This window comes from Cololabis saira, chromosome 10 (genome assembly GCF_033807715.1).
Source record: "Cololabis saira isolate AMF1-May2022 chromosome 10, fColSai1.1, whole genome shotgun sequence".
Taxonomy (NCBI): Eukaryota; Metazoa; Chordata; class Actinopteri; order Beloniformes; family Belonidae; genus Cololabis; species Cololabis saira.
Genome location: NC_084596.1, coordinates 38,123,841 through 38,148,384, shown reverse-complemented (window position 1 = coordinate 38,148,384; position 24,544 = coordinate 38,123,841). Strand labels below are relative to the sequence as shown.

At 38.5% G+C, this 24,544-nt stretch overlaps 1 protein-coding gene across 6 annotated transcripts in view; it reads left to right on the top strand.

Moving 5' to 3' along the window:
* The first annotated feature begins 4,212 nt into the window (after positions 1-4,212).
* astn1 (astrotactin 1) overlaps positions 4,213-24,544 on the top strand; it is a 490,568-nt gene continuing 470,236 nt past the window's right edge. For all 6 annotated transcript variants that reach the window (XR_009783285.1, XM_061732846.1, XM_061732845.1 and 3 more), the window contains exon 1: positions 4,213-4,535. Coding sequence is in view for 5 of the 6 variants with exons in the window: in XM_061732846.1 (XP_061588830.1) it covers positions 4,244-4,535 (292 nt within the window). In the remaining variant the exon portion in view is untranslated. The remainder of the gene's footprint in view (positions 4,536-24,544) is intronic.

Genomic DNA, 24,544 nt, shown 5'->3' with positions numbered 1-24,544 from the left:
TTCTTTAAGGAATCAGGGTGTTAAATTCTACAGATACTTCCTTGGTTAAAGAGGGTGAAAAGCAAACCTTTTTCTTCCAGCCATCTAGTCACTGAATTATATCATAAAGACATTTATTCATTTCATTCAATTTACTTCAGTTCAGCTTTATTTCTGTAGCGACAAATCACGACCAATGTTATCTAAAAAAAACACAGTTCAATTCATTCCAATTTAGGTAAATTAATACAAAGCCAAAAAAAATAACAATAACACGTATTTAATAAAAGCAATTTTTGCCCTCTGATTGATATACATTTGGGACTATGTCAACAAGGGAAACCTCATGTGTGAGTTTTATTTTGCAATTTTTAATATTGTTTTGGGTAAATGATCTTTGCTTCAGATTTCTTGGTATATGAAGAAAACCACTGCAACACACCTGTATTTTACTTTGCAAAAATGTCATTTCCTTTGAATCTGACATATATAGCATGAAAATATTCCAATCTTAGAAGTTTCACTCATGCCTCAAGGCAATATAGCAGAAACGTTTCATTCTGCCTTCAAACTTCCTGTCAAAATGGTACATTTCTACTGTCCAAGAGCAGCATGAAACTCAAAAAATAAAAAAATAAATACAAAAAGGTCCAGAAGAAAAACCTTTAGAGAAAAACAGTATATTATTCTTAGTTTTTGAAAAGCACTCACATTTCTTCCAGCATTGTTTTGGAGACTAAACAACTCCTCATGAATTATGAATACATGTCCAAATTGTTCTACTTCTTTTATATCATCAATGTTCAGTTTTCAATATTTCTATGCGGGCAGAGGCGACCAGTCCTCTTTCCTACATTTTATTTGAAGCTTTGATCCAGAGTGTTGCCCTATTTTGGACTTTTAAATAGTTTCTGCTGAGGACAGAAAGAGTCTGGGAGAAATGGCAGTCAACAGGAGACCACAGAGCTGCTTAAATATTAAATGGATGGACGGGGGTGACACAGAAAACGCAATCTTCTTTTCTTACGGCTTTGCATCCAAATCCAAATTGCAATTGTGTGGTCAACAAAGCAGTCAAGGGATTTAGAGCCGGAAAGCCCTCTGCAAATGTTAGTCTCAGTGTGACTTAAACGGAATTTGTCTCCATGTTTGTATTCAATTTCATTGTTGAAATATTCTTTTTAATGTGAAAACAGTTTCAAAACTAAAACTTAACAACTTATGCAATTACTGACAGGAGAAAGCAATTTAACAACACATTTTTGATTGATAAATAGTTTGTGCCAAAAATCAAAGAAGTGATTTATGTAATATTGAAGATGATGTGAGCAAAGGAAAAAGCGGGTATAGATAATAGACGGATGGATGTGAGCATTTTACACAGATTTAAAAAATAAATATGTAATCATTTGTTACTTTAAATATCTAATAATTACAAGATTTGAAAGAACATTTTAATACCTTTAGGCTGTATTGGTTTCACATAAACGGGCACATCGCCAGTTATACTCTTTTATATGCACACCATGTGAGGAAAAAAAGCATGAAATTAACTTTTCTTTAAAGATATTCTTACCCAATATTTCTTTATATCCAGAAATATACGCATTTATTTATTTATTTATTTATTCAACATGGATCTGTCATGTAACTTAATTCCCAGCAATCTAATCCAGTTTTTTTTAAATAAAAGTGGATGACTGTCTACAAAAACATTGCTCACATTAATGGATATTTCATTGCTGTAGTCATTACTGACACTATTAATAATACACACACTTGCTGCATATGAATAGCTAATAAGAAACAAAGCACAATGGGTGCGTCATTCACACAACACTGGCAGTGCCTAGTGCTGTTGAGACCATCCATCCATCTATCCATCCATTTTTCAGTGAAAAAATGTCAGAAGGACAGAAAAATGAAAGATTCAAGATTTTGGTTTGGCCTGGACAAAGTGCAGACCTAAATCCAAATGAAGAACCGTGTGAATACCAAAAACATAAATGGACTGAAGCAATGGTGTAATGTAAAGAAGAGCTGATTGTAAATAAAGAACACATGATTAAAATATGGTCATATCAACTTTTGTATGTAGGCTACATGATTGTATGTATTTTGAACAATACAGACTGTCAGTACTCTGAGTATTCAGTCAGATTGTCCCTTTAAACCATCAAGTAAGAAACTGTATATACACCCAGTCCAATGTCCACCAGATAAAAGGGTCCAGGTAAGCCAAGACAATCAGGGCTACCTGTAAGGCAAGGCAAGTTTATTTGTATAGCACAATTCAACAGGTCATTCAGGTCATTCAAAGTGCTTTATATCAACATTAAAAGCAGCAAGACACAATTAAACAGTAAATAACAAATTAAATGAAATAAAATGATAAGAAAATAGGTAAAATAATAAAAAGCACAAGTTGTTGTAAAAAAAGTAAGGGCAGTAGAGTACAGCAGGTAAGTATTTAATTTAAGATTAGCTTCAGTAAACAGTAATGTTTTTAGGCCTGATTTAAAGGATCTACAGTTGCAGCAGACCTCAGGTCTACAGGAAGTTTGTTCCACCGGTGAGGAGCAGAATAACTGAACGCTGCCTCACATTGCTTGGTTCTGGTTCTGGAACCACAACAAACCAGATCCAGATGAAGCTCAGGGGTCTGGGAGCTTCATAGGAACTAACAGATCCAGCATGTATTTTGGTTCAAGAGATGATGTGCAAATTTGTTTGAGGGGACAAACAGTTAACTGAAAACTAATGAAGCGTGTGTTGATGCTACCCTCAGGGCACGCTGTTAATAATCTATGTACAGCCATTACAGAACCATTTAGACAGTTTATCGATCAATTACAGTAAGGGGGTCAACAGCATTAAAACACAGCCACAAAGTCAATGCCCAGCGCGGCTTCCACAGAAACCATGTGACTTTTTTTTTTTTTTTATTACACCAAGTGGACATAATGCAAATACAAGATACAGAGAGTGGATATACAGTACAAACAACAACAAAAGACAACATCGAGTTACAATGATATGTATCTAGATGTGTGTGTGTGTGTGTGTGTGTGTGTGTGTGTGTGTGTGTGTGTGTGTGTGTGTGTGTGTGTGTGTGTGTGTGTGTGTGTGAATAATATAATGAACGTAAATAAATAAATTAAGAATATTAAAGGGGACCTATTATGAAAAACAGGTTTTTTCTTGCTTTAACATATATAAAGTGGTCTCCCCTCAGCCTGCCAACTCACAGAAAGCAACCAAATTCTGCAGTGTCTGTACAGCCGCCCGGATGAGCCGTCCAGTGTGATGTGGATCTACGAGCCGTTCAGATTCTGCTCCCGTCGTTACATAACCAAAATGCGATTTACATAGGTTGGCCTCCGCCCACAACTAATTCCGCCGGCCGGAGCTTCCGCCATTTTTCCGTAGCGGTGTATCGCGTCATTCAGGCAGCCAATCAGCACAGTGCCTCATTATCATAGCCCCGCACACTCAGAATCCTGCATAGATAATGAGGTTAGAGAATGGGATGATAAAAACATGGCTCAGAGGCTGAATTTCTAATTTATTTAGCAAAAATAATCAAAAGCTTGTTTTTAAGACATTCAAGGCCTGTTAAAAATAGGTATTACATGCCATAATAGGTCCCCTTTAATTTGAAAAATAAATAAATAAATAGATAATTATCATATAAAGTGATATAATATAGCACTTAATAATATAGAGTAATATATGTAATACTATAATAATATAATAATATCCTAATATAACATAATAATATTATAATATTATAACAAACTTATATCACCATACTATAATATATACCAATATAATAATACTATAATATAACATCCCATGAGATCTCATAACATAATAATACACTATAAAACAATATATCATGATAATGCCAAGAATACCAGACTTCAAGTTGCCTGAGCGGGATCCCCAGCAAGAGGCAAGAAACCATGTGACTGATTAGGAGAAAACAAGAGGCGTTTGTTTCCCCACACGGTGAGAGCCCGCCGGTGTACCGCCGCTGATTTATGCTTCCGCGTTACACCAACGCAGAGCCTACGGCGTAGGGTCGCGGGCACTCGCACGTACCCTACGCGTCGCCGCGTAACTACGCCGTAGTTCTCGCCGTACCCTACGGCGTAAGCTCTGCGTCGATTTAACGCGGAACCATAATTCAGGCTTCAGCCTCTCTCTCATCCGCCGGGCTGCGGGATTCAGGAGGAGGAGAGGAGGAAACGCAGCGACGGAGATGGCGAGCATCAACATGCGGCTGCTGGGGCTGGCGTGGCTGCTCTCGGCCCTCCGACCCGGCTGTGTCCGGGGTCTGAACGGCGACGAGGACCAGAGCCAGGACTCGGACTGCAGGATGAAGAGCGTGACGGTGTCGGCGCTGCCGTTCCTGCGGGAGAACGACCTGAGCATCATGCACAGCCCGTCGGCCTCCGAGCCCAAGCTGCTGTTCTCCGTCAGGAACGACTTCCCCGGGGACGTGGTGGTGGTGGACGACCTGGAGAACACGGAGCTGCCCTTCTTTGTCCTGGGTGAGGGTTTCATATGAACCTCAATTACCGCTCATTGAGCCTATTAGAGCCCGCTCGGTCTTTATTATTACACACAGCATCTGCCCATTAGCTTAGGCCAGGCTACTACACAGGTTTATAAAAGATATACGAGCAATTAAAACGTTACGGAAGAGATTAGCGCCAGGCAGGAGAAAAATAAAAATAATATTTAAGATTTAAGATTTTTTTTTTTCATTGTGCACTTCGAGAAAAAAAGTCGAAATGTCGAGAAAAAAGTTGAAATGTCGAGATTAATGTTGAAGTACAATTTCGAGAAAAAAGTCGAAATGTTGAGAAAAAAGTCGAAATGTTGAGAAAAAAGTTGAAATGTCGAGATTAATGTTGAAGTACAATTTCGAGAAAAAAGTCGAAATGTTGAGAAAAAAGTCAAAATTTCGTGAATAAAGTTGAAATGTTGAGAAAAAGGGCTAAATTTCGACATTATTATTATTATTTTGACTTTTTCTCGAAGTGCACATTAAAAAAAATCTTCCCCTCAAATATTGTTTCTACTCCATGGCTCTAATACTCTTCCGTAAAACGTTCACACATACAAAAGATGTGCTTTTATGTGTCATAACCGACACACCAGTGGCTGATAATTACCCTATCATCTGAAAGACCAACACTTACCACTTCATTGCAATATAAGGCCTGGTAGCATACCAGTGATAAAAAAGTATATCCCTTTTATTCCATTTTAAGCAAAAATAATGAGATTAGTAACAGTAGTTCCATGCCTTGCATGTGAGTTGACGACTGTTTTGGGGAGCTAACAGGTGTGGGAAGCTGCATGCTGATTGCCTCATTAGCTCATGCACCGCCAAACTTTTCTCACTTCAGTGAAAGTTTAATATGCAAGTGTAAATGTTAATATGAGGTTACTCTATATGTCTCATATGGTGATCAACTAATTAAAACGCTAAGCGTTACGCCCCCTGTGCCTCTTCTGGCTATATTAAAGAAAAATAAGTGTTCAGAGTGTAGACCAGGTAAGAGTTGGGTGAATTGGTCATGAATTGGTTTAGTAACTGAGTTTGTAAGATGAGCATGAAGTTCAGAATGAGGAAGTTTGTTGGATGCTGTCCATGGTGCTGAATCCCTGTCCCTGTCCTGCTCCTGCTGCAGTGAGGAGTCAGACTCTTGTCTAATTTTGTAGAAGATATTTTGCAGCTTTTTCGTGTCTAGAAATTGTTTGAGAAATATCTCTGATGGTGTTGAATAACTCAAGTTAGCATCCAGCATAAAAAACAGCTTTGGCTGTTATTAGATTGAGAAGCTTTTTCTTTTTTCTTTCTTAAAAAAACACCACAACTTTTTGTTCAACTGAAAACAATCTAAAAAACAAAGGAAACATGTGTACAGCAGTAGACCAGCAGTAGACCAGGTAAGAGTTAGGTGAATTGGTCATGAATTGTCTAAGTAACTGAGTTTGTAAGATGACGAGCATGAAGTTCAGAATGAGGAAGTTTGATGGATGCTGTCCATGGTGCTGGATCCCTGTCCCTGTCCTGCTCCAGTGAGGAGTCAAGAGCGACTCAGACTGAGAAATATCTCTAATGTTGTTGAATAACTCAAGTTAGCAGCCAGCATAAAAACAGTGTTGGCTGTTGTTAGATTAAAGGAACTTTTTTTTTTCTTTCTTAAAAACAACAACAACAACGTTCTGTTCAACTGAAAACGATCTAATAAAGGAACAATGTGTACAGCATCGCTCACCAATCCCCGCTGTGTGAATCCACCTGATTGCACACCTTAACATGTAGATGAGGTAAAAATGGCTTGTTTGTATTGCTTTTAACCGTTCACTGTAATTTGCAGTACAATGATGGAAGCCCTCGTAAAAAAAGCGAAATGTTTTGAGGATCTATTGAGCATGAATGAAAGAGACTTTTCTGACAGAGAGTTGGTGTAAATGTCATATTCATTGTACCAAAGTGTTTTTTGCCATACAAAAAAAGCAAATTAAGGTTTGTTTTGTGGTTCTTGTGACTTTAATAAATCCATGTTCATACACTTAAATCAATCTGGATTCTCTAGCATTAAAATACAGTCTCTAGAGTATACGTATTTGACAGAATATTATACAGGGTTTTCAAATCAGCATTTAGAATTATTTACGATCCGTTGAAGCATCTAGCTGTGGCTGGCCAGTTTGTAGGCCATTGAAAGCAACATGTATTGCAATCAGAGAGCTATTTTGAAGCAGTATTTCAAACTCAGCAAATTCAAGAAAAACCATAACAAGCTATGGCAGTACTCAATTATCATAAGGGAAATTTGACTCTGAGGGAGTTATGGACTTATTCAAATTATTTTATTTCACTTTCTGAAATATCAGGGTCTGAGCCCCTGGCCACAATTTTTGTTATTATGAAAATGTGAACAAAATAATAAAACATGATGTTGTAGCCAGTGCATCTAGCCCGTTATATACGTCAGGGTGGGCTGGTAGATGTTTTTGGTGAGCAATATAGTAAAACTCTGGAAATTGTTCTTTTTTTGTCTTGTCAGAAATAGAAGTAAGGTTTCATTCATCACAAACTATATAGTCTTTACTATCTATTAGATAATTTGGTTCAGGTTTGAGTTGTTTAGATTTGTGGTTCTAAGGTGGTTTCAATGCTGAAAGAAGTAGTGCCCTATTGTTTTCTGCCAAATCAGAGGCTAACCTCAGTGTTGTCTTTGTAATAATTGCTTTGGGGTTATGCTCTGGGTCTCTGGAAAGTGCCCAGAGACAACTTGTATCGTAATAAATGCTATACCTGTTTTAATGAAATGTAATTGAATTGAATTAAAATGAACTCTCACATGATGCTGGAGCACACCAAACAAAACAATACATCTTGCCGCAAATATGATTGTTTGCCATTTGTTTCATGCTGTTCACGTGATGTTTGGTGCTTTCCAAAGCCCATAGAGAATCCTGTAGAGCTAAAGGTCATGTGACTGCAAATATGACTGTTGTCTGGTGACAGCAAGCATCTTGCAATGAAAAATAAAACTGTCTGTCTGTGACTAAGGAGGTGGGCTGTAATCTACCCAGTACCTACCAAATCACAAGTTGGAAATGTGAAAAAAATTCTACTGCTGATTGTGTGATCAAACTTTAGCCACTCAATCAGAACAAGGAGATTGAAGACAATCATCTTTTAATTGGGTGGGTAAGTCGCAGATTTGGGTGGGCTGAGCCCACACTTGTGCCCTGCTGCAGCAGCCCTAAATGGTATGATTACAAACAAAGTAATGCTTTCTGATTAAAGTAAAATTTGCAATTATATATTAAAGTATGACAAACTCAGAAGTTACTTTTTTTTAAAAACAAATACAATGGAACAAAGCCAAAAAACAGAACATTTTATACAGTACAAAAAAGAAATGCTGTTTTATGGTTTCAGAAATTTCAGAGCATTTAAATCAAGAGAGAAACAAAGACAAGTTAGCAATAAGAAAAGATTACTTCAAATACACAGTTCCAGTCTCTGTCGAGGAGGATGTCTTAGTTCTCAGTCACAATCAGTACCTCCTCAATGCGTACACCCGTATCGTGGCAGCTGGATGCAAGTGGAGGCATAGTAGTGTTGGTTCATAGTGAAATGCTGTGTGTGAAATGTTTCAGGCTTCAGCATCCCAGTTAGAATTCCATCAAGCTCTGGTTACACAACCCAGTAAGCACCGTACACAACATAGTTTGCTGTTACATGGGTGCCAGAAAGGTCCCATCTCTTTGTTGGTGCAAAATGCACTTGACAGGAAAGGTTGCACTTTTACGTTAGGAAAACTAAAGACTCTATGGCCTGAAAGACTGTAGTTTATGGATTTCCACTACCATAAACTTTAGTTACTAAAATCCCGCAAAAAACAACCCAACTTTATCACAAGCCTCACTATATCCTATATTAAAAGCTATTTTCCTTGTTACCTTGTTGAAAAAATATGCATTTTTTCAAGCACAGCTTTAATGTCCTCTGTTTGTCTATATATCAAAAAATAAATTAAAATGGTCGGCAACTTTTTAAATGCATTTTCACTTAATTGGATGTATGTAATTTGTGAATTTAGGCAACTTTCAAAATGAGGCTTAACTTATAGTAAATGCTAAACAGCAAGCCACCTGAAAACTCATTATTGTCTTTTTAATTGCTTTCTCCTTATTGGTGGGCATAATCGTTTTTATATTCAGAAAGATACATAGCTGCTTAGAAAAGTTACTCCCTGCTAACTGTTGGGACAAAATATAAGCAGTCATTCTCCATAAGGAATATGCCATGCTCCAAATAAACTCATTAAGGTCTTAGAACATTGTAAAAGTTATGAGGGATACCCAAATATTTACTTGGTGTCCTTTTCCTTTCTTTATAATAGTAGTAAAATCTTGCTTAAAAAGTTGAAAAGAATATTTCAGTTTTAACTTCATGCCTTTTGGAGATCAATTCATCTTCACTCACTTAACTCTTCATACAAGTAGAAACTTTGACCGCGACACTCAAATGTTTTCATGCCTATTTTAGTCTGTCTTTCATTCCTTGCTTCAGGTTTGTAAGAGTAAAGCTGATCACAGGTTTTGAAATGCACTTGCAGTTAAAAATTTAAAACATTTGATAGACTGACAGACTGTAATACACTTGATTTATTTCATTCTTTTTTTTCTTCATCATAATGTTGACATTTAGAGCTAAAAAATGGCTGCCGCTACACAGCACACCTGATGGATTTACCTTTTTAAAAGACACACCTGATGCCCTGATCTGTTGGAGGTGACAAACTTATGAAATTGCTTAAAATAATGCTGATATCTTTTAACTAGTTTATCATCTTATGAGCAAAACTGTCTATTTTCTGCCAAAATACATTTTTTATTAGTGTAGTTATGGATAAAAGTTCAGTATTTTACACATCTCTGTCGTTTCCACTGAACTGCACATGCATCACTTCAGAGTGGAGCTAGTTAGCTCCTTGAATCTTGTTTTTGTAAGAGCTTTAAATCTACAAACCCAGTGTACATGTAGGTTCTTCCTTTACACGATTAGATTGGATTTTATGATCAGTTTCTTCTGTAGAGTAGTGGTCTCCTTCTCAAAATCTGAAGGCAGGTATGCAGGTTGATCAGTTTCCTGACAGCTTATGTGCCACATTATTGTTGAGTTTGTGCAAGGGCAAAATCTTTGTCCACACAAAGAATGGCACCTTATGTAACATGTTGTAAAGGTATTGGATTCAAATATAGGAAATAGATATTAAGAGGTATTAATTAGTAAAGGGGGATGCAAAAAACAAAAATGCAAACCAAATGAGAATCCAAACAAGACAAGAGAAATAGACTGAAGTAATGCAGAGAACAGTGACAAGACAGGCAAGAAGAACAGACTACAGGGAAAACGGGTCTATGGGAAACAGACAGAGAAACAGGCTGGTTGAACACAGATGGACTGACAAATGAAGGAAACCCAGGACCGACACACACACATGCACACAGTCAGAGGTTATGAAATACAGAACAGACCAATATGCAAAGTAAAATTAGATTTAGCACACAATTTAAATACACTTAACACTTAAACATACAAAGTCTATCAGGAAATAAGACAAACAAGCTAAACAGGAATGACAAAACTAAGAATACAGATAAAGAATAAATAAAAAAAAGAAAGTATAAGCAAGATTTCAAATTAAACAAAGCACAAAATGTTCTTTTTTCTTATTTTCAAACTAAGACCACTGGTGATTCCACTCCTTACTATCAGAAGAAATGTTGGGCTATTTTGTTGCATGAGAGTTTGAATGATCTTTCTTACAGTAAAACAAAACCCCCACACTGACTTCAGAGTGCCTACTGAGTTGATAAAGAACAGTAACAATCTATGCACCACTGTTTACACTTGCTGTGGTTATGACTTCAGGCTCAGATTTGCTATCATTTCTTTCTCTCTCAGACCTGAGGTGCACACACTCTAAACTGTTGCTGTCTCGTGGTGTTTCATTTGATTATGATAAGCAGTGGGAATTACATTTACAAGTTGCACTGATGTTACTTTTCCTAAAATTTATCGGAGGCATCTCAAAAACAAGTTGCAAATGCGAATAAATGGCGGCAATATTAGGTACTATGAAATACATCTCTCTCTTGTCACAAAGTAGAGAATGTTTGCAGCTTTAGAAAGCCTCTGCCTCTATTGATTGTCCCTATTTGCACTGTAGTTTAGTTGATGTATTTCTTTGCCTGTTTTAGTTAGCAGACATATGGATATGGGGAATAGACCTACATCATGACAGTCTTGAATAATGTTTATGGTTTCCCTGAGTGTATATACCAGGAGCCAACTAGCAGAATAAGCTAAATAGTTATTTTAAAAGCTTAATCTAGACAACATTTAATTCATTACAAGTTAGAGGGATCTCTCAGGACTGATGCTGCATATTGAGTCTCAATATTAATGTGTGTAACATTCTGTTCCAGGACAGAAAACTTTTAATGAAAATTCACACTGGGGGGCCCAACACAGTTCTGCATTTGTGAGGCAAGTAACATCCCTGCCGCCCACACATAAACAGTGCAACAGCTGCAGCGTGTTAGTTATGTATTTTTTTATTTATTTTCTTGCCCTTTTGTTTGTTGCTTGAGTTCTTTTGCTATTTAGCAAAGCTTCCCCAGTGAATTAGTTTTTTTTACTTTGATTTGTAAACCAGAGTTTTTGTCCTTTATTTACATGTCTTCTTAGGAAACAAAAGAAATGTGAATTTTCAGGTTGTAGTTATATTGATAAAAAAAGACATCTACTACATTACAATTAAACTGACGAGTGTAATCAGTTTGGGGATCAAGGATCCTTGGGTCACACTATCCCTCATTTTAGTATTAGGCTTGCCATAGCCTCTTTCTGATTAATATGTATTTCTCTGAAGATATTTTTTATCAAGCTTGACCTTCATACATAAGGCTAAGTGCAACCTGAGACGCATACTTTTAAAAAAACTCCCAGAGCACTCACTGAACTAGGTAAGACTGCATTTTCTCACTTTGCTCCATTGGCATGGAATGGTTTACAAGACCTAATGCACTTAAGCACCCTGGTTTCGCTTGGCGAATTTAAATCTTTGTTACGAAACAATTTACTTGAAGAATGTAGTTGTTGTCTGTAGGATGGATATACTGTTTGATGTTGGTTTTTGAGTGATGTATGTTGTATTGTGTATTTTATTGCTGCTGTTGTCTTGGCCTGGGGCCTGTACTACGAAGCGGGATTTGGGGTTAGCGAGGTAACTTCAGGTTTAACCCTGGGTTTTCAGGACTACCACGGTGGTTCACTTCTTACCGGGGTACATCGCCATGGTAACTTATGCTGAACAGCTAACCTGCTCCGGAGCAGGTTATGTTCGAGATACAGATCGCCGGGTATAAAAGCACCACCCACTGACCAATCAGCTCTCTTGGAAAATGGCATGCCCTTTCGAAGAGAATCCAGTGGAGCTCGGGGGGCGGATCGTGAGAGGAAAAAAAAAAGAGTGGGCTGACTTTCAACAAAAATTGAATTAGTCAAGAAACTAAGCAATTCCTTTCATACCCAAGTATCAACACTTTATCATTTCTTTTCTCCTGACAGAGAGGTATGCGAGTACGTTTGTCTTTGCTGTAGATACCCTCACTCCGTCTTTCTAAGAAAACTACTTTTGCAAATAAACCTTTATGTACAAACTGTAAATATACTGTAGAAACAAGGTATGAGTCATTTGAGAGAGGATGAAATGTCAGACCTCGTTTAATTTGAACACGACATGAACTTTTAATTTCAAGTCTAAATATTAAGTTAAATCACAGTGTAATTTATCCTTTGCTCTTCGCTACTGAAATAAGCGGCTCTGACAGCGGACTTCTCCATGCTTGCGATTGGTCATGCGCTGAAAACACCGCCCCTTTTATGTGCACGCGCTCATATCCAGATTGGAGAAACCTGGGTTGATATACCGAGTTGATAACCACCGTCGTGTGACCGCTTAGCGTGATTGCAATTGTCCGGGTTAGTGAATCTGGATAAGGAAAAGATATGAATGAATGAATTAATCTTTATTTCGGCTTGTACAGAACAAGATGAAAAGGAAGAGAAAAAAAAATCAACATTTCTTTTGCCGAAAAGGTGTAGGCTGAAGCCGTAGCTTATAGTGCCTACCCTTTTTTCTTTTGATCAGCAAAAAATATGAGACATTAGCTTTTACTCAGTGAAAACAAACAATACATAAAGAAGAAAAAAAATAAATAAATAAGTAAGACAAAATATAAAATTGACATTTCACATCCTAGAATGTTTTTGATAGTATACTTTGTAATTATAGTGTTTTATATTTATTTACAATATTTTCTTTAAACAATTTCTTAAACTTGACGATAGAGCGACACATTTTTAGGTTGTTATTACAACTATTCCAAATTTCTTTTGCCTTAACTGATGTACATTTCTTTTTAATATTTGTTCTTGCTGTCGTCATCCCAAACATGAGTTTCCCCCTCAGATCATAACAGGTTTCTTTTATCTGGAACAGGTCCTGAATGCAGTTTGGAAGCAGTTTCTGCTGGGCTTTAAAGGCAAATAAAACAGTTTTCTGCTCTACTATATCATGGAATTTTAAGATATTATATTTAATAAAAAGATTATTTGTTGGTTCATAATAGTCGGTTTTATTAATTATCCTTAACGCTCTTTTCTGTAATAGAAAAATAGGGTTTGTATTTGTTTTATATCCTGGGTATGTTGAACTTGCTTCGTAGTACAGGCCCCAGTTCTCCCTTGCAAAAAAGATCTCGTATCTCAATGGGACTTCCTGGTAAACAAAGGTTAAATAAAAAATAAAAAAATAGTCACCCTTTGGTTCAGAACTGGCATAGTTCACTGAGCCATTATTTATTCAACAAAAACTATGCAGAAATGCGACTTTGCAGGACTGACTTGAAGAAATTGCTTTCTTCATGAAGTTATGACTCTTTGCTATTGTTGTAGTGGGATTTTGCCCAGTGTTCTTTACCATGTTGGTCCGTTCATTGTGGTTTGAAACGAATTGTTTATGCACAGTTCTCTGAAAGCCTTTTAGTCAGACTGAAGGATGACTGCTGCATTGCAACACCTTGCAATGCAGCAGTCATCCTCTGTCAGTCACACAGTGACTGAAAAAGGTTTCTGAGTAACATATATGACCTAACAATTTATTTTGCTCAATGTAATTTACTAAAAATAGGTACGCAGGGGAGTTTCTGGCTGATTTAATGACTGTATGTGTCTTAATGGTTGCACAGACAACAAGCCCAGGTTGTCACCCCTCCACCACTGTGCTTTAGGGTTGGCATGAGGTCTTTTTCCTGATTTGTTGTATTTGTTTTTGCTAAATGAACGCAGTGCATTATGGCCAAACATCTTCACTTTTGTCTTGTTCAATGCAGCTTTAGAGTTGTTGAAATGCAGTTTTTCAGACCTGTGCTGCCATGTTGTGGCTTTTGTTTTGACAATCATACCAAACCAGACACACTTGTTTGGTCTTTTTCTTCTCTTCTTCTTCTAATAGTACTTTCATGACCTTTAACATTTCACATGCCAACTGTTGCCCCTAGAGTCTGGGATGTAGGTCTGGAGTTATTTTATTTTTTTTCATTTTTCTGAGTATTGCATGGTTTGACCTTTTGTGTGAACATACTGGGACATTCACTCCAGGGACGTTTGGCAACTGAACTGAATGTTTTCCACTTGTGAAAACTGTAGAACTAGCCTTACAAAGCATGCCAGAATGATGGGCCGCAGCGATGGCTTTTATAAGATTGCTGATGTCTTTCCTCCTCAAAAACATGTTAATAACACCTGAATGCTTCAGACAAGTAAACTGCTTTTTTTAGAAGTGACCAGTTGGTCAATTTGATTAGGAACATTTGATCCAGAGTACTTGACTCCTACTTTATTCCAATGGAAACATGGAGAATTTGGTTTAAGAAATGCTTCTCGTGCATTTTGGCTATTTGTTTGTTAAATTAATAATGACTACAATATGTCATGTTCATCTAGAATAACACTTACTTTGAAACCTTGTGAGGAAGAGACGTTTTTTTAAAACCCATTATTTGATATATAAAACTATGATATGTTTCCTTTTTCATAGGATGTATGAATCATAGGCGTGAACCCGATGGCGTAGGCTGCTGTGTACCTTGATGCGCACCTTTCTCCAGTATTGAGTAATAAGGTGCTGCATGCAACTGAATTCCTCATGTTTCACTTTTTAAAGTAGTTTACATTCTTCTCGATGCATTTCCTCTCTGTGGAACATGTGAGAAGAGCTTTGAAAAGCAGAGATTCTGTCTCTGACATAATTTGAGCTGCAGGACTTTAGGATTGTAGCACTCGTTAGTTTCAATGAAGCTCAGCAATGTAATTAGAAATTTACCATTTTGATGTGTTTTAAGTCGTCTGTGGTTCTAAACTTCCCCTCTGAGCAAGTCTCAAGTTATATTTTCTCACATCTGGGCGGGAACGCTTGGAGGGTAATCTGCCTTCAGATCAACTTCCTAGAATAATAACTCGGTTTGTGCCATTCAAATCCATGCCATAGCAAACAAATACTGGTATCAATTAAATGTTTATCAAACTGTTAGAATGGTTAATTTTCCCTTTTAATTTAAACATTTATGCCAGGGATGGGCAATCCTGGTCCTAAAGGGCCGCTGTCCTGCATGTTTTAGATGTTTCTCTGCTTTAACACACCTGATTCTAATTAATCATCATAATCAGCTTGTCATCAAGGTCTACACAATTCTGTTAACGACACCACTTGTATCATGGTGCAACGAAGCAGAGAAACATCTAAAACATGCAGGACAGCGGCCCTGGAGGACCAGGATTGCCCACCCCTGTTTTATGCAGATCAAGCAAAAGATTTACATTCCATTGCTTGCCTATTTTTGCAGTATTTTGTGACAAATTAGTAGGGGTGTAACGGTATTTGTTTTCGTCCTGTCCCGTCCTGTCACGGTTTGGTGCACGTAGTCACACGACGAATACATCTGAGAGAGTATTTAAAAAAGGTAAATCCTGACATCAATCCAGGTGGCGGTTGAGCCTGAAAGCTGCCGGCAACCGACGTTACGGAAGAAGCAGTGGAAGAAGCAGCAGCAGCAGAAGAAGAATTGAGAGTGTGGAGTTGAAGAGTTCGTTTAAATCACGTGTATGGGAGCACTTCGGTTTCCCAGTGCAATATAACGGGGTTGGCACGCGTGGTGGACAGAGAGCGTCTGTTGGCGTTGTTTCACTGAGGTGCTACTGGCAATACATCAAACATGCTAACGCACATAAGACCGCATTACCCCGACATGCCAATAACTGGCGTGAGGAAAAAGACGTGTGCAAAAACATATTGCCGCTGTTCACAAGCAGCCCCCTTTTTTTTTTATATACAGTACAGACCAAAAGTTTGGACACCTTCTCATTCAAACAAATGAGGAAGTGTGTCCAAACCTTTGGTCTGTACTGTATATATTTTTATCCCCTGATTTTTTTTTCTCCCATTTTATCACCCAGTGCTCCTACCTAAGTGACAGTCCTGGGCTCTACCAACCCTGGGAGGGCCCTAAACTGAGCTCAGGTCTCCTTCTTAACCTGAGGAGTGAGCAGCTTCTTTTCACCAGACAGGGTGGGGTTTCTCCGGCTGGACGTAGCGCGTGGAAGGATCACGTTATTCCGGCCGGATCCTCCCCACCCCATCTGGAGCCCCGGCTGGCCAGAGGGGGCATGTGTAGCCCAGGACTGTTGCATGTTTTTGTGAGGGTAGCTCACATTAGCTATTCAAGTTAACACGGGGAGAACATGCAAACTCCACACAGAAAGGCCCTTTCGCCAACCCCACTTATATATGTACATACAGTGGGGCAAAAAAGTATTTAGTCAGCCACCAATTGTGCAAGTTCTCCCACTTAAAAAGATAAGAGAAGCCTGTCATTTTCATTACAGTTATATCTCAACTATGAGAGACAAAATTAACTAATTATAGTGGAAAATAAGTCAATAACATTTGGTCAATAACATTAATGTTGTAATTATGTTATATTCTATTTATTTTTTAACTTTTTATAATAGGAGATGGTAGGGGTGGGCGATATGACCTTAATATCACGGTATTTTTCATCTTTTGAACGGTGACGGTATAATATCACGGTATTTTTTGGTACGTTTTGGGAGGAGTAGCCTGTCCTGTCCCTTTATGTGAATAAGGTTAATATTTTTATAATATAATAAGTAAATGATAGTATCCTTATCAAAAAGAGACATGGGAGAGTATTATGCATTCTCAACATATTTATTTGGCAAAAAACCTAAAGATCTTACATATACATATATATATATATATATATATATATATATATATATATATATATATATATATATATATATATATATATATATATATATATTATATTTATTTTTATTATATTATATTTTGTAAACCTGTCTTAAAATCTAATACTGGACCTCGGTTGGGCTGGTTGGACAGCGGGTGGTGGAAAATTTCCCTTAATTTTAAATCCAAAACTTGACAGGTTTATGCCATGAGTATTCATATACAGTAATCCCTTGTTTTTCGAGAGGGTTACGTTCCAAAAAGAACCCGTGATAAGTGATATTCACACAGTAGCAACCCTTTTATTTTTATAATTATTATACAAAGCTTCAAATTGCGGAGTTCAGCACCGCCTCGCACGTATTTCACTGCTGTTCTGAGTCGCTGCATCCCGACTCGCGCTGCAGCGTCTTTTTCTTCTAAAGCCTGCGGTACAGGTGTGTTTTTTCGAGAGAAGAACATGGTTATGGGTATTTTTTTGTCACTCTTTTTTTCTTCTGGGCAAAAAGATTCTTTTAAACCGACATTCATTAATTTTTTCTCCATCTTGAAGTGGGTGACTGGTATTCCAGCAGGTTGAAACAGCGCTCTGCGCTCCGCTGCCGTCAAAGACCCACCCAGCTCCACTTCTGATTGGCTAGTGTTAGTTTGGTTGAGCCAGAGCTGCTTTCCTCTCATTCCATTGGTAGACGAACTCGGTTGACTCAAACTTTTTTTTCTCTCTCAAACCTTTTTTTTTTTTTTTTTTTAAAGCAGTCAAACTCGCACGCCGAGAAAAAAAACTCCGTACGCCGGAGATCCGGCACGGTGCCGGAATACTTTAAGCCCTGCATTTCTTACTACTCTTGTCGTAAGGTGTAGCAGCAGTAAACGATGCCTGCAGTGAAAGCTTTGTAGTCTTGAGACCGCTGCTCCGCTGGTGTTGCTCAGCAGCACCAGCGGAGCAGCGGTCCCAGCAGCAGCTGCTGGTCCCACTTGCGCTCGTTTTGGCCCGGGTTGCCTCTTCATATTCACGGGCGTGCGTGTTTTTTAAGTGATGAAACAGGTTGCTTGTGTTTCAACCTCTTGCTGTCACAACACGGCAGCAAACCTTGCATATCACCGACGTTTTTAATGCCTTATTTAGGCTTATTATTTTATAATTGATTTATTACGGTATTGACGGTATTGCAAAATCCATGTCGTGGCGCAGTTTCACACCGGTGATGACTATGACACCGGTGTACCGCCCACCCCTAGGAGATGGTTTTTAGTTTTGCAGTCTCTTTAAAATAAATGGAAAAGGCTAGTCTTACACATGCCTCACTTTTTGTTGCTTTTTTCCCGTTGTACTGAATCCTTACCGAATTGTGACCCTCATATCGAGGTACATACCAAACTGCGAACTGTGTGTACCGTTACACCCCTACAAATTTGTAAATAACACTCACCTTGGCGACTCTTATTTCCATCTTTGAAAATGAGCAAGCTAATTTCTGTTGCTTCTTTGCTCCGGTTGCTTTAGTCGGGCAGATGGTACACCTTGTTGGCTGTTGAAATGGAAGAAGATAAGAGAGTGATGAAGTTAGATAATGCATGAACTGATGTCAGTGACATTTTCTTCATCTACTAATTAAATATGGTAACCCTAGCTTGGTCATGTGCTGAGAGCATCTTTTTACTTTGAACAAACTATGTTCTTGCTTGAGTCATTTTCTGTAGCCATTCTCACTCTGTGCGGTGACGCTTTTGATTTGTTAACCTGTGAGGTAGCAATGCCAGGTTCTGCACAATAACTAAGGTTTTTTAAAACCAAAATTTAGAAAAAATACTGAACCATTGCTTACGCCACATTTCACTGCAGGGTTCAAGGGACTCACCTGATATTTTTCCTACTGTGTGGAGAAAACTGAATATGACCAGTGTATGTATTAAAATGTAACAAAAAAAACATGGATTTGAATATTTTCAGATCCAGTTTGTGTGATGGAATTATTTAGATACGAATCAAATGCACGCAATTGCAAAAGGCCGGTGTGCCCGTTGTGTATTTCTCTCACACCATTGTGTGTTTCTCTCCCTCTCCCATCCCTCTTACATATGTTTAAGAAAAAAAAGAAGAAGATTAAAATGCATATATATGCTTTAAGTTTTACCAAACTTGGTATTAACCATTAATATATGCAGACAATGACAAAAAAAAAATGCACGAAATTGCATCTGATGTCTAAGTGTACAGATCTGGGGCCTTATGTACTAAGAGTGCGGCGCACAAAAAACGTGCGTACGCCACTTTCAACGCTCACGGTCGGATGTACAAAGAATGACGTGAACGTAGAAAGCTGCGGTCCTTCACTCACGCATCAAGGCTTTTGTACGCACTTTTCTGGGGTTTTGTCCGTTGGCGACACTCACTGGTGATGCAGTGAAGTGCAGAATATGAGGAAACTTAACGTCAACAATAAATTCACGACCACGTGAAGGACATGACAGTCCCGACATCACCAGATAATTTACACAAGAGTGGAGCTACAACAATCTCACAATCAACCACATGATCTGAACAAACAACTAAAGGAGCTCAACGATGGAACCCGCAAATCCTGATGGAGCTTTGGCTCCGTTAGAGGAACATGGCAGGATCAGGAGCGAGTCCTCAGGCACCAAACTGATCTGCTGGTCAGGACTAAGACTGAACCATCAGCTGGTTTAGGTACCAAGAGGATCCTTCTGGATCTCTGCCTGAACTGGACCAGCTGCTCCGGTTCAGACCAACATGATGCTTCAGCTGGAGCTGCAGGTCCGACATCTGTCTGTCACCATGACGACCGTATGGGAGGACTACTGGAGATAAAAGCCAGATCCTAAAACATCCCATAACTGTGTCTGGACAGAAATACATTAAAATTAATTTTGAAGCAAAAACCGGTGTTGTGCCAAAAAGTGATTGCCTGCCAGAATCTGATTTCTTCTGATTTGTGGCCGCGGGAGCGCGCACAGCAGCCCGTTGAGCGAGAGCGCTAAAACGTCAGATTTCAGATTATGAAGCTCAAGAATGAGATCAACTCATATTTAGGCAGAAACAACCTTTCATTAACTGTATTTGGCCTTCAATCAATATTTGGCAGGTAAAAGGAGCCATTTTCAGGGGAGAAATCAGATTCTGGCAGGCAATCACTTTTTGGCACGACTGTCTCTCCTCCTGCGGATGCAACACACCGAGTTACAGCAACTTTGCTCTTTATTTCTCACGTTTGCACCTCGATAATCCCGTCGGCACAAATTGCCTTTATTTCCGCAGCAGAGGAATCAGATCGTAATGCTTCATGTTTTAAATATAAATGTATTTTGTTCACATTGTTATACTTATGAGAGTGGTGATCGCGGACATCCATAATGTGTAAAGGCTGAATTATACTTCTGCGTCAAAACGACGCCGTGTCTACGGCGTGTGGTTTTTGGACACGCAGAGGACACGCCGTCACATGCGCCGTCAGTGACCTGCACCTCCCGAAAATTGTAACTACGCGTCGAGGAGACGCAGACCACACGCAGACCGAGAGGGCTGTGATTGGTTCGTTTGAAAGCGAAGCATTTCCGGTTTCCGGTTTGAATCAGTAGTGAACTTCCAGGGCTTTTTTCTTCGTTTATATGTGATTTTTTTTGTTTTTGTTTTTTGCACAATAGTTGTCCTTATTTCTTTGATTTACTGTGACCGGAAAAAGTCGGATAAACCATTCAGAAAAAGATCGCTAACTAGTGGCCGCGGGGGGTACTGCACCGCGACCAAACGGAGAGACGGAGAAGTCTGAACGATTCGTGACGGCACCACGGGTGCGCCGTGTGCTCTGCGTGTGTGTGACGCAGAAGTATACCCGCACCTTAAGACTCAATAAACGTGTACATTGGTCTTAATCCATTAGTAGCCTATATAATATGCATGACAATAAAGCAGAACGAGGAGCCGTTTTTCATCCACCAAAAATTCTGGTGTCGGTTCTTAAATTACAAACAAGAAAAGCAGAGTGTAATGATGCACTAACGCTGCCCATAAACATTCACAAACCCGTACGATCATAATAAAACCACAACTCTTCACGGAACGCAACGCAACGCAACGCAAAGCAAAGAACAGCATAATTGTAGGTCTCAAACTGAATCCCAGAAGGGCCGGTGTCCTGCATGTTTTAGATGTTTCACTGCTTTAACACACCTGATTCTAATTAATCATCGTCACCAACTTGTCATCAAAGTCTGGACACTTCTGTTAATGACACAGTCAGTTGTATCATGGTGCAATGAAGCAGGGAAACATCTAAAACCTGCAGGGACACCGGCCCTCGAGGACTGGAGTCCGACACCCCTAAATGCCCCAAAATGAATTATTTATTCCAGCTCAGAGCATTTTCTTGTTAGGATGAGCGGTTTTTAATGGATAATTATCTTCATATCATATTCAAACATATATTTGAGGGAGGAGACAAGGCGGAGTGTTGTGCTCCCGCATGTGCGCTCAAATCCACGCTGATTGGGATGTACAGAGAAACCTGCGTGGATTTGGGCGTACGCACAGCTTTGTACATATGAATTTTTGCGGTTTTGTTAATTCCACGCACGGATTCACGTTGAAATCCACGCACTCTTAGTACATGAGGCCCCTGATTTTCCCTATTATTGCGAGACAGACATACTTGACAATCTGTAAGAACAGGTGGGGAGGGTTTTAGTTTTTTTTGTGTTTTAAAATATGCTAATCTTTTACAGACCTCCAAGAATGCTTCAGAAAGCAACAGCTTGGCTCATGTGTGGTGTGGTGTTTTTCAAAATGTAAAGTATAACAAGGCAGACAAAGGGCTTCTGTTGTAGTAATGAACTTTTACTGAACCAGCTGCCGGCATAGTAGTATAAATGTGCAAATATTGTGGCATGCTGAGGAGAAATGTTGATGTGCTAATGCAAATGTAGCCATATTACATCTTTTGTTTGACATGTATTCATTGGGCCTCATTCATGAAACGTGGTTAGAATGCATTTGTGAGTAAATTGTTCAAACATGTATTGGCATTCCTTATAATGTTAGTAGTTCTGAGCTTGTCATAGGTATGAATGAAATCTTGCTTTCGACCACATGTGGAGCTTCACATAAATTTTAACAAAAATATTGCCTTGTCTCAGACTTCATAACATTGTGTTATATGGACTGTTATTTTCACAGTAGGTAGATACTTTTAAAACATGTTTTTTTAAACATGAGAATCACTTAGAAATATAACATTTATCTTAATTGACTGGTGTGTTGCATGTATAAGCATCACTTTTTAAGGTTGCAATTCTGAAATGAGTCAAAACAGCGCTGCATCAATTTACTGTTGGCAGGTGGGCCATAGTTGAGATCATTACCTTCGGCGTGGAATTAATGCCATAATAACTTCACTTACTCTACCATCAAAAATATTCAGCAAAACAAAACTCAGCAGCGGTTCACTTACCAGTCTAAAAGAACTTTATACTGCATTTTAGCCCATGAGCGGCTCTATTGGGAGAAAACACTGCTCTGGTTTTTGTCCTGTTTTTATCTGCTCTTTTTTTGCTTCCAAGCGAGGCAGCCATTCTTGTTGTTTGTGTTTACCGATCCTTAAATGGTAAATTGGGGGCAGTACCAACATGACTTGGAACAAATTCCAGTATGCTCACAAACCATGCAACTTCTTGGAATTATCACGCTGTGGATGCTAAGTTGCCCGACTGCCACATTTGGCAGAATCAGGTATTACGATACTGGAAGGACTGAAGCTAGTCATTAAGCACGTATACATCAGTACATATCTCAGCAGCCAAATACATAGGCATCATTTTTGTGCCATGACTTGACAAATACAAATATACTTATTTGTTCTCACTCTTCTGCTGTTTCTAGGTTATTTTGGGATACAGTCTTATAAAACATAACATAACATGTATGAGCTTACCTTTGAAATTTGCTGTTACCTCCTGTGGAGGCATCAGTTTCTATCAAATATGATTTCCTGTACCGAAGTTCCTTCAATTAGATGGCAACAATGTCACTTAACTTTCTGAGGTGCCAGCTTTTCTGACTCCTCATTTCTGCTTTGGATACAGATATCTTATTGTAGAGTATGGGCTGCAACTTAGACACAGAAAAGCTCCCTGGCTGAAGGATGTGTTGTCAAATGAAAAAAAAACCTCAACAAAACATCACACACACACAATTTCTGTTTTCATATTTCCTTTTAAGCCTTTACCAGTTGTGTCTCCTTACTGTAAACAACCAAATGGTTAATTCAAGGCTTTCTTATATAAAACATTAGCTCTGTGGCTGTGATCCAAACCTGCCATATTTGTCACACATGCCTAAACTCCTTAAGCCTGAGGGCACATTTCCACCTGAAAAAAACACAGGGTAGAATATTGAAATAAAATACATTCCTGTATTCAATTTTCCCAGTGAAAAATAAGATTTGACTAACACTAACAAAAACAAGCACTTTAAACCTCCTTTTATGCTTCACATCTCCACCACCATCTCCAACTAATGAGAGCACACAGCTTCATTTTGAAAAAACAGACTTCACACAATGCTGCAAGAAGAATAGGTTTGTAAATCATCACAATCATCAATTATTGGTGAGAAGAGCTCAACAGCTCAGTTTAATAACTGGGATTTTTATTATTGAGTAGAAATTTCTGCATGAGATGAGACTCCGGTGTGAAACAATGGGATAGGACTCTGTGACCTGGAGCAATTAAAACCACCTTCACAAACTCCTGCCATAACAAATATGCTATCAAGACATCTAATTACTGTTCATGTAAGGTGTCAGAGACACTTTGATAAGCTTAGTAAGCACACAATTAATTTATTAATTACATTTTTTTGCTGAAGGAAGTGATTTTCCTAAGCGTAGGTGAGCTTCGTATTCATTGCTAAACGGTGCAACTATTGAACCAGAGCCATTCTTTTTTTTTCTTAAAAAAAACAAACAAGAATTTAATTAGGTTTTTCTGTGATCCTAACATGACAGGTAGAAATAAAGAACGTTATTACATACATGCATAAGAAATGTGCTAGATCATAGGGATGCATGCTTTATATTACAACATGTTGCAATTGAAAGCCTAATACTTTTATCCAAGGCCGCAAAAGGGCTTGTTAGCTGACCCATGAGGAAATAAATAACTATAGTGTTTCAGATTGGAAAAAAAATGTAATTGATTGTGTACTCTCTCTTTGTGAATTTCAAGCAACTTTTCACAGGTTTTAACAGTCTTAGGGCCTGATTTACTAAAGGTTTGCGTGCGTAAAAACGTGTGCAAACTTGACATCACCCACAAACCAATGTGCAAGCTGATCTACTAACAGCGTGCAAAGAGGACTGCGCCTCTCAAATGAGCAAAATAGCACACGCTGTTCATTTAGTACTTTTGCCCTGATGAATAATCAATATGGGGCGTACCCGCCAGAAATCCTAAATACTGGGAGGGGAAAATGCAAATAGGTTCATTTACCACACGCAATGAGATTTACCAAGCCTGAAAGTAATTGCGGGGATTGTGATTGCGTCTGTATTTAATACGTTCGAAAGGAAGGTGCTAATCTGCCCAGCATTACTTTATTATTTTAT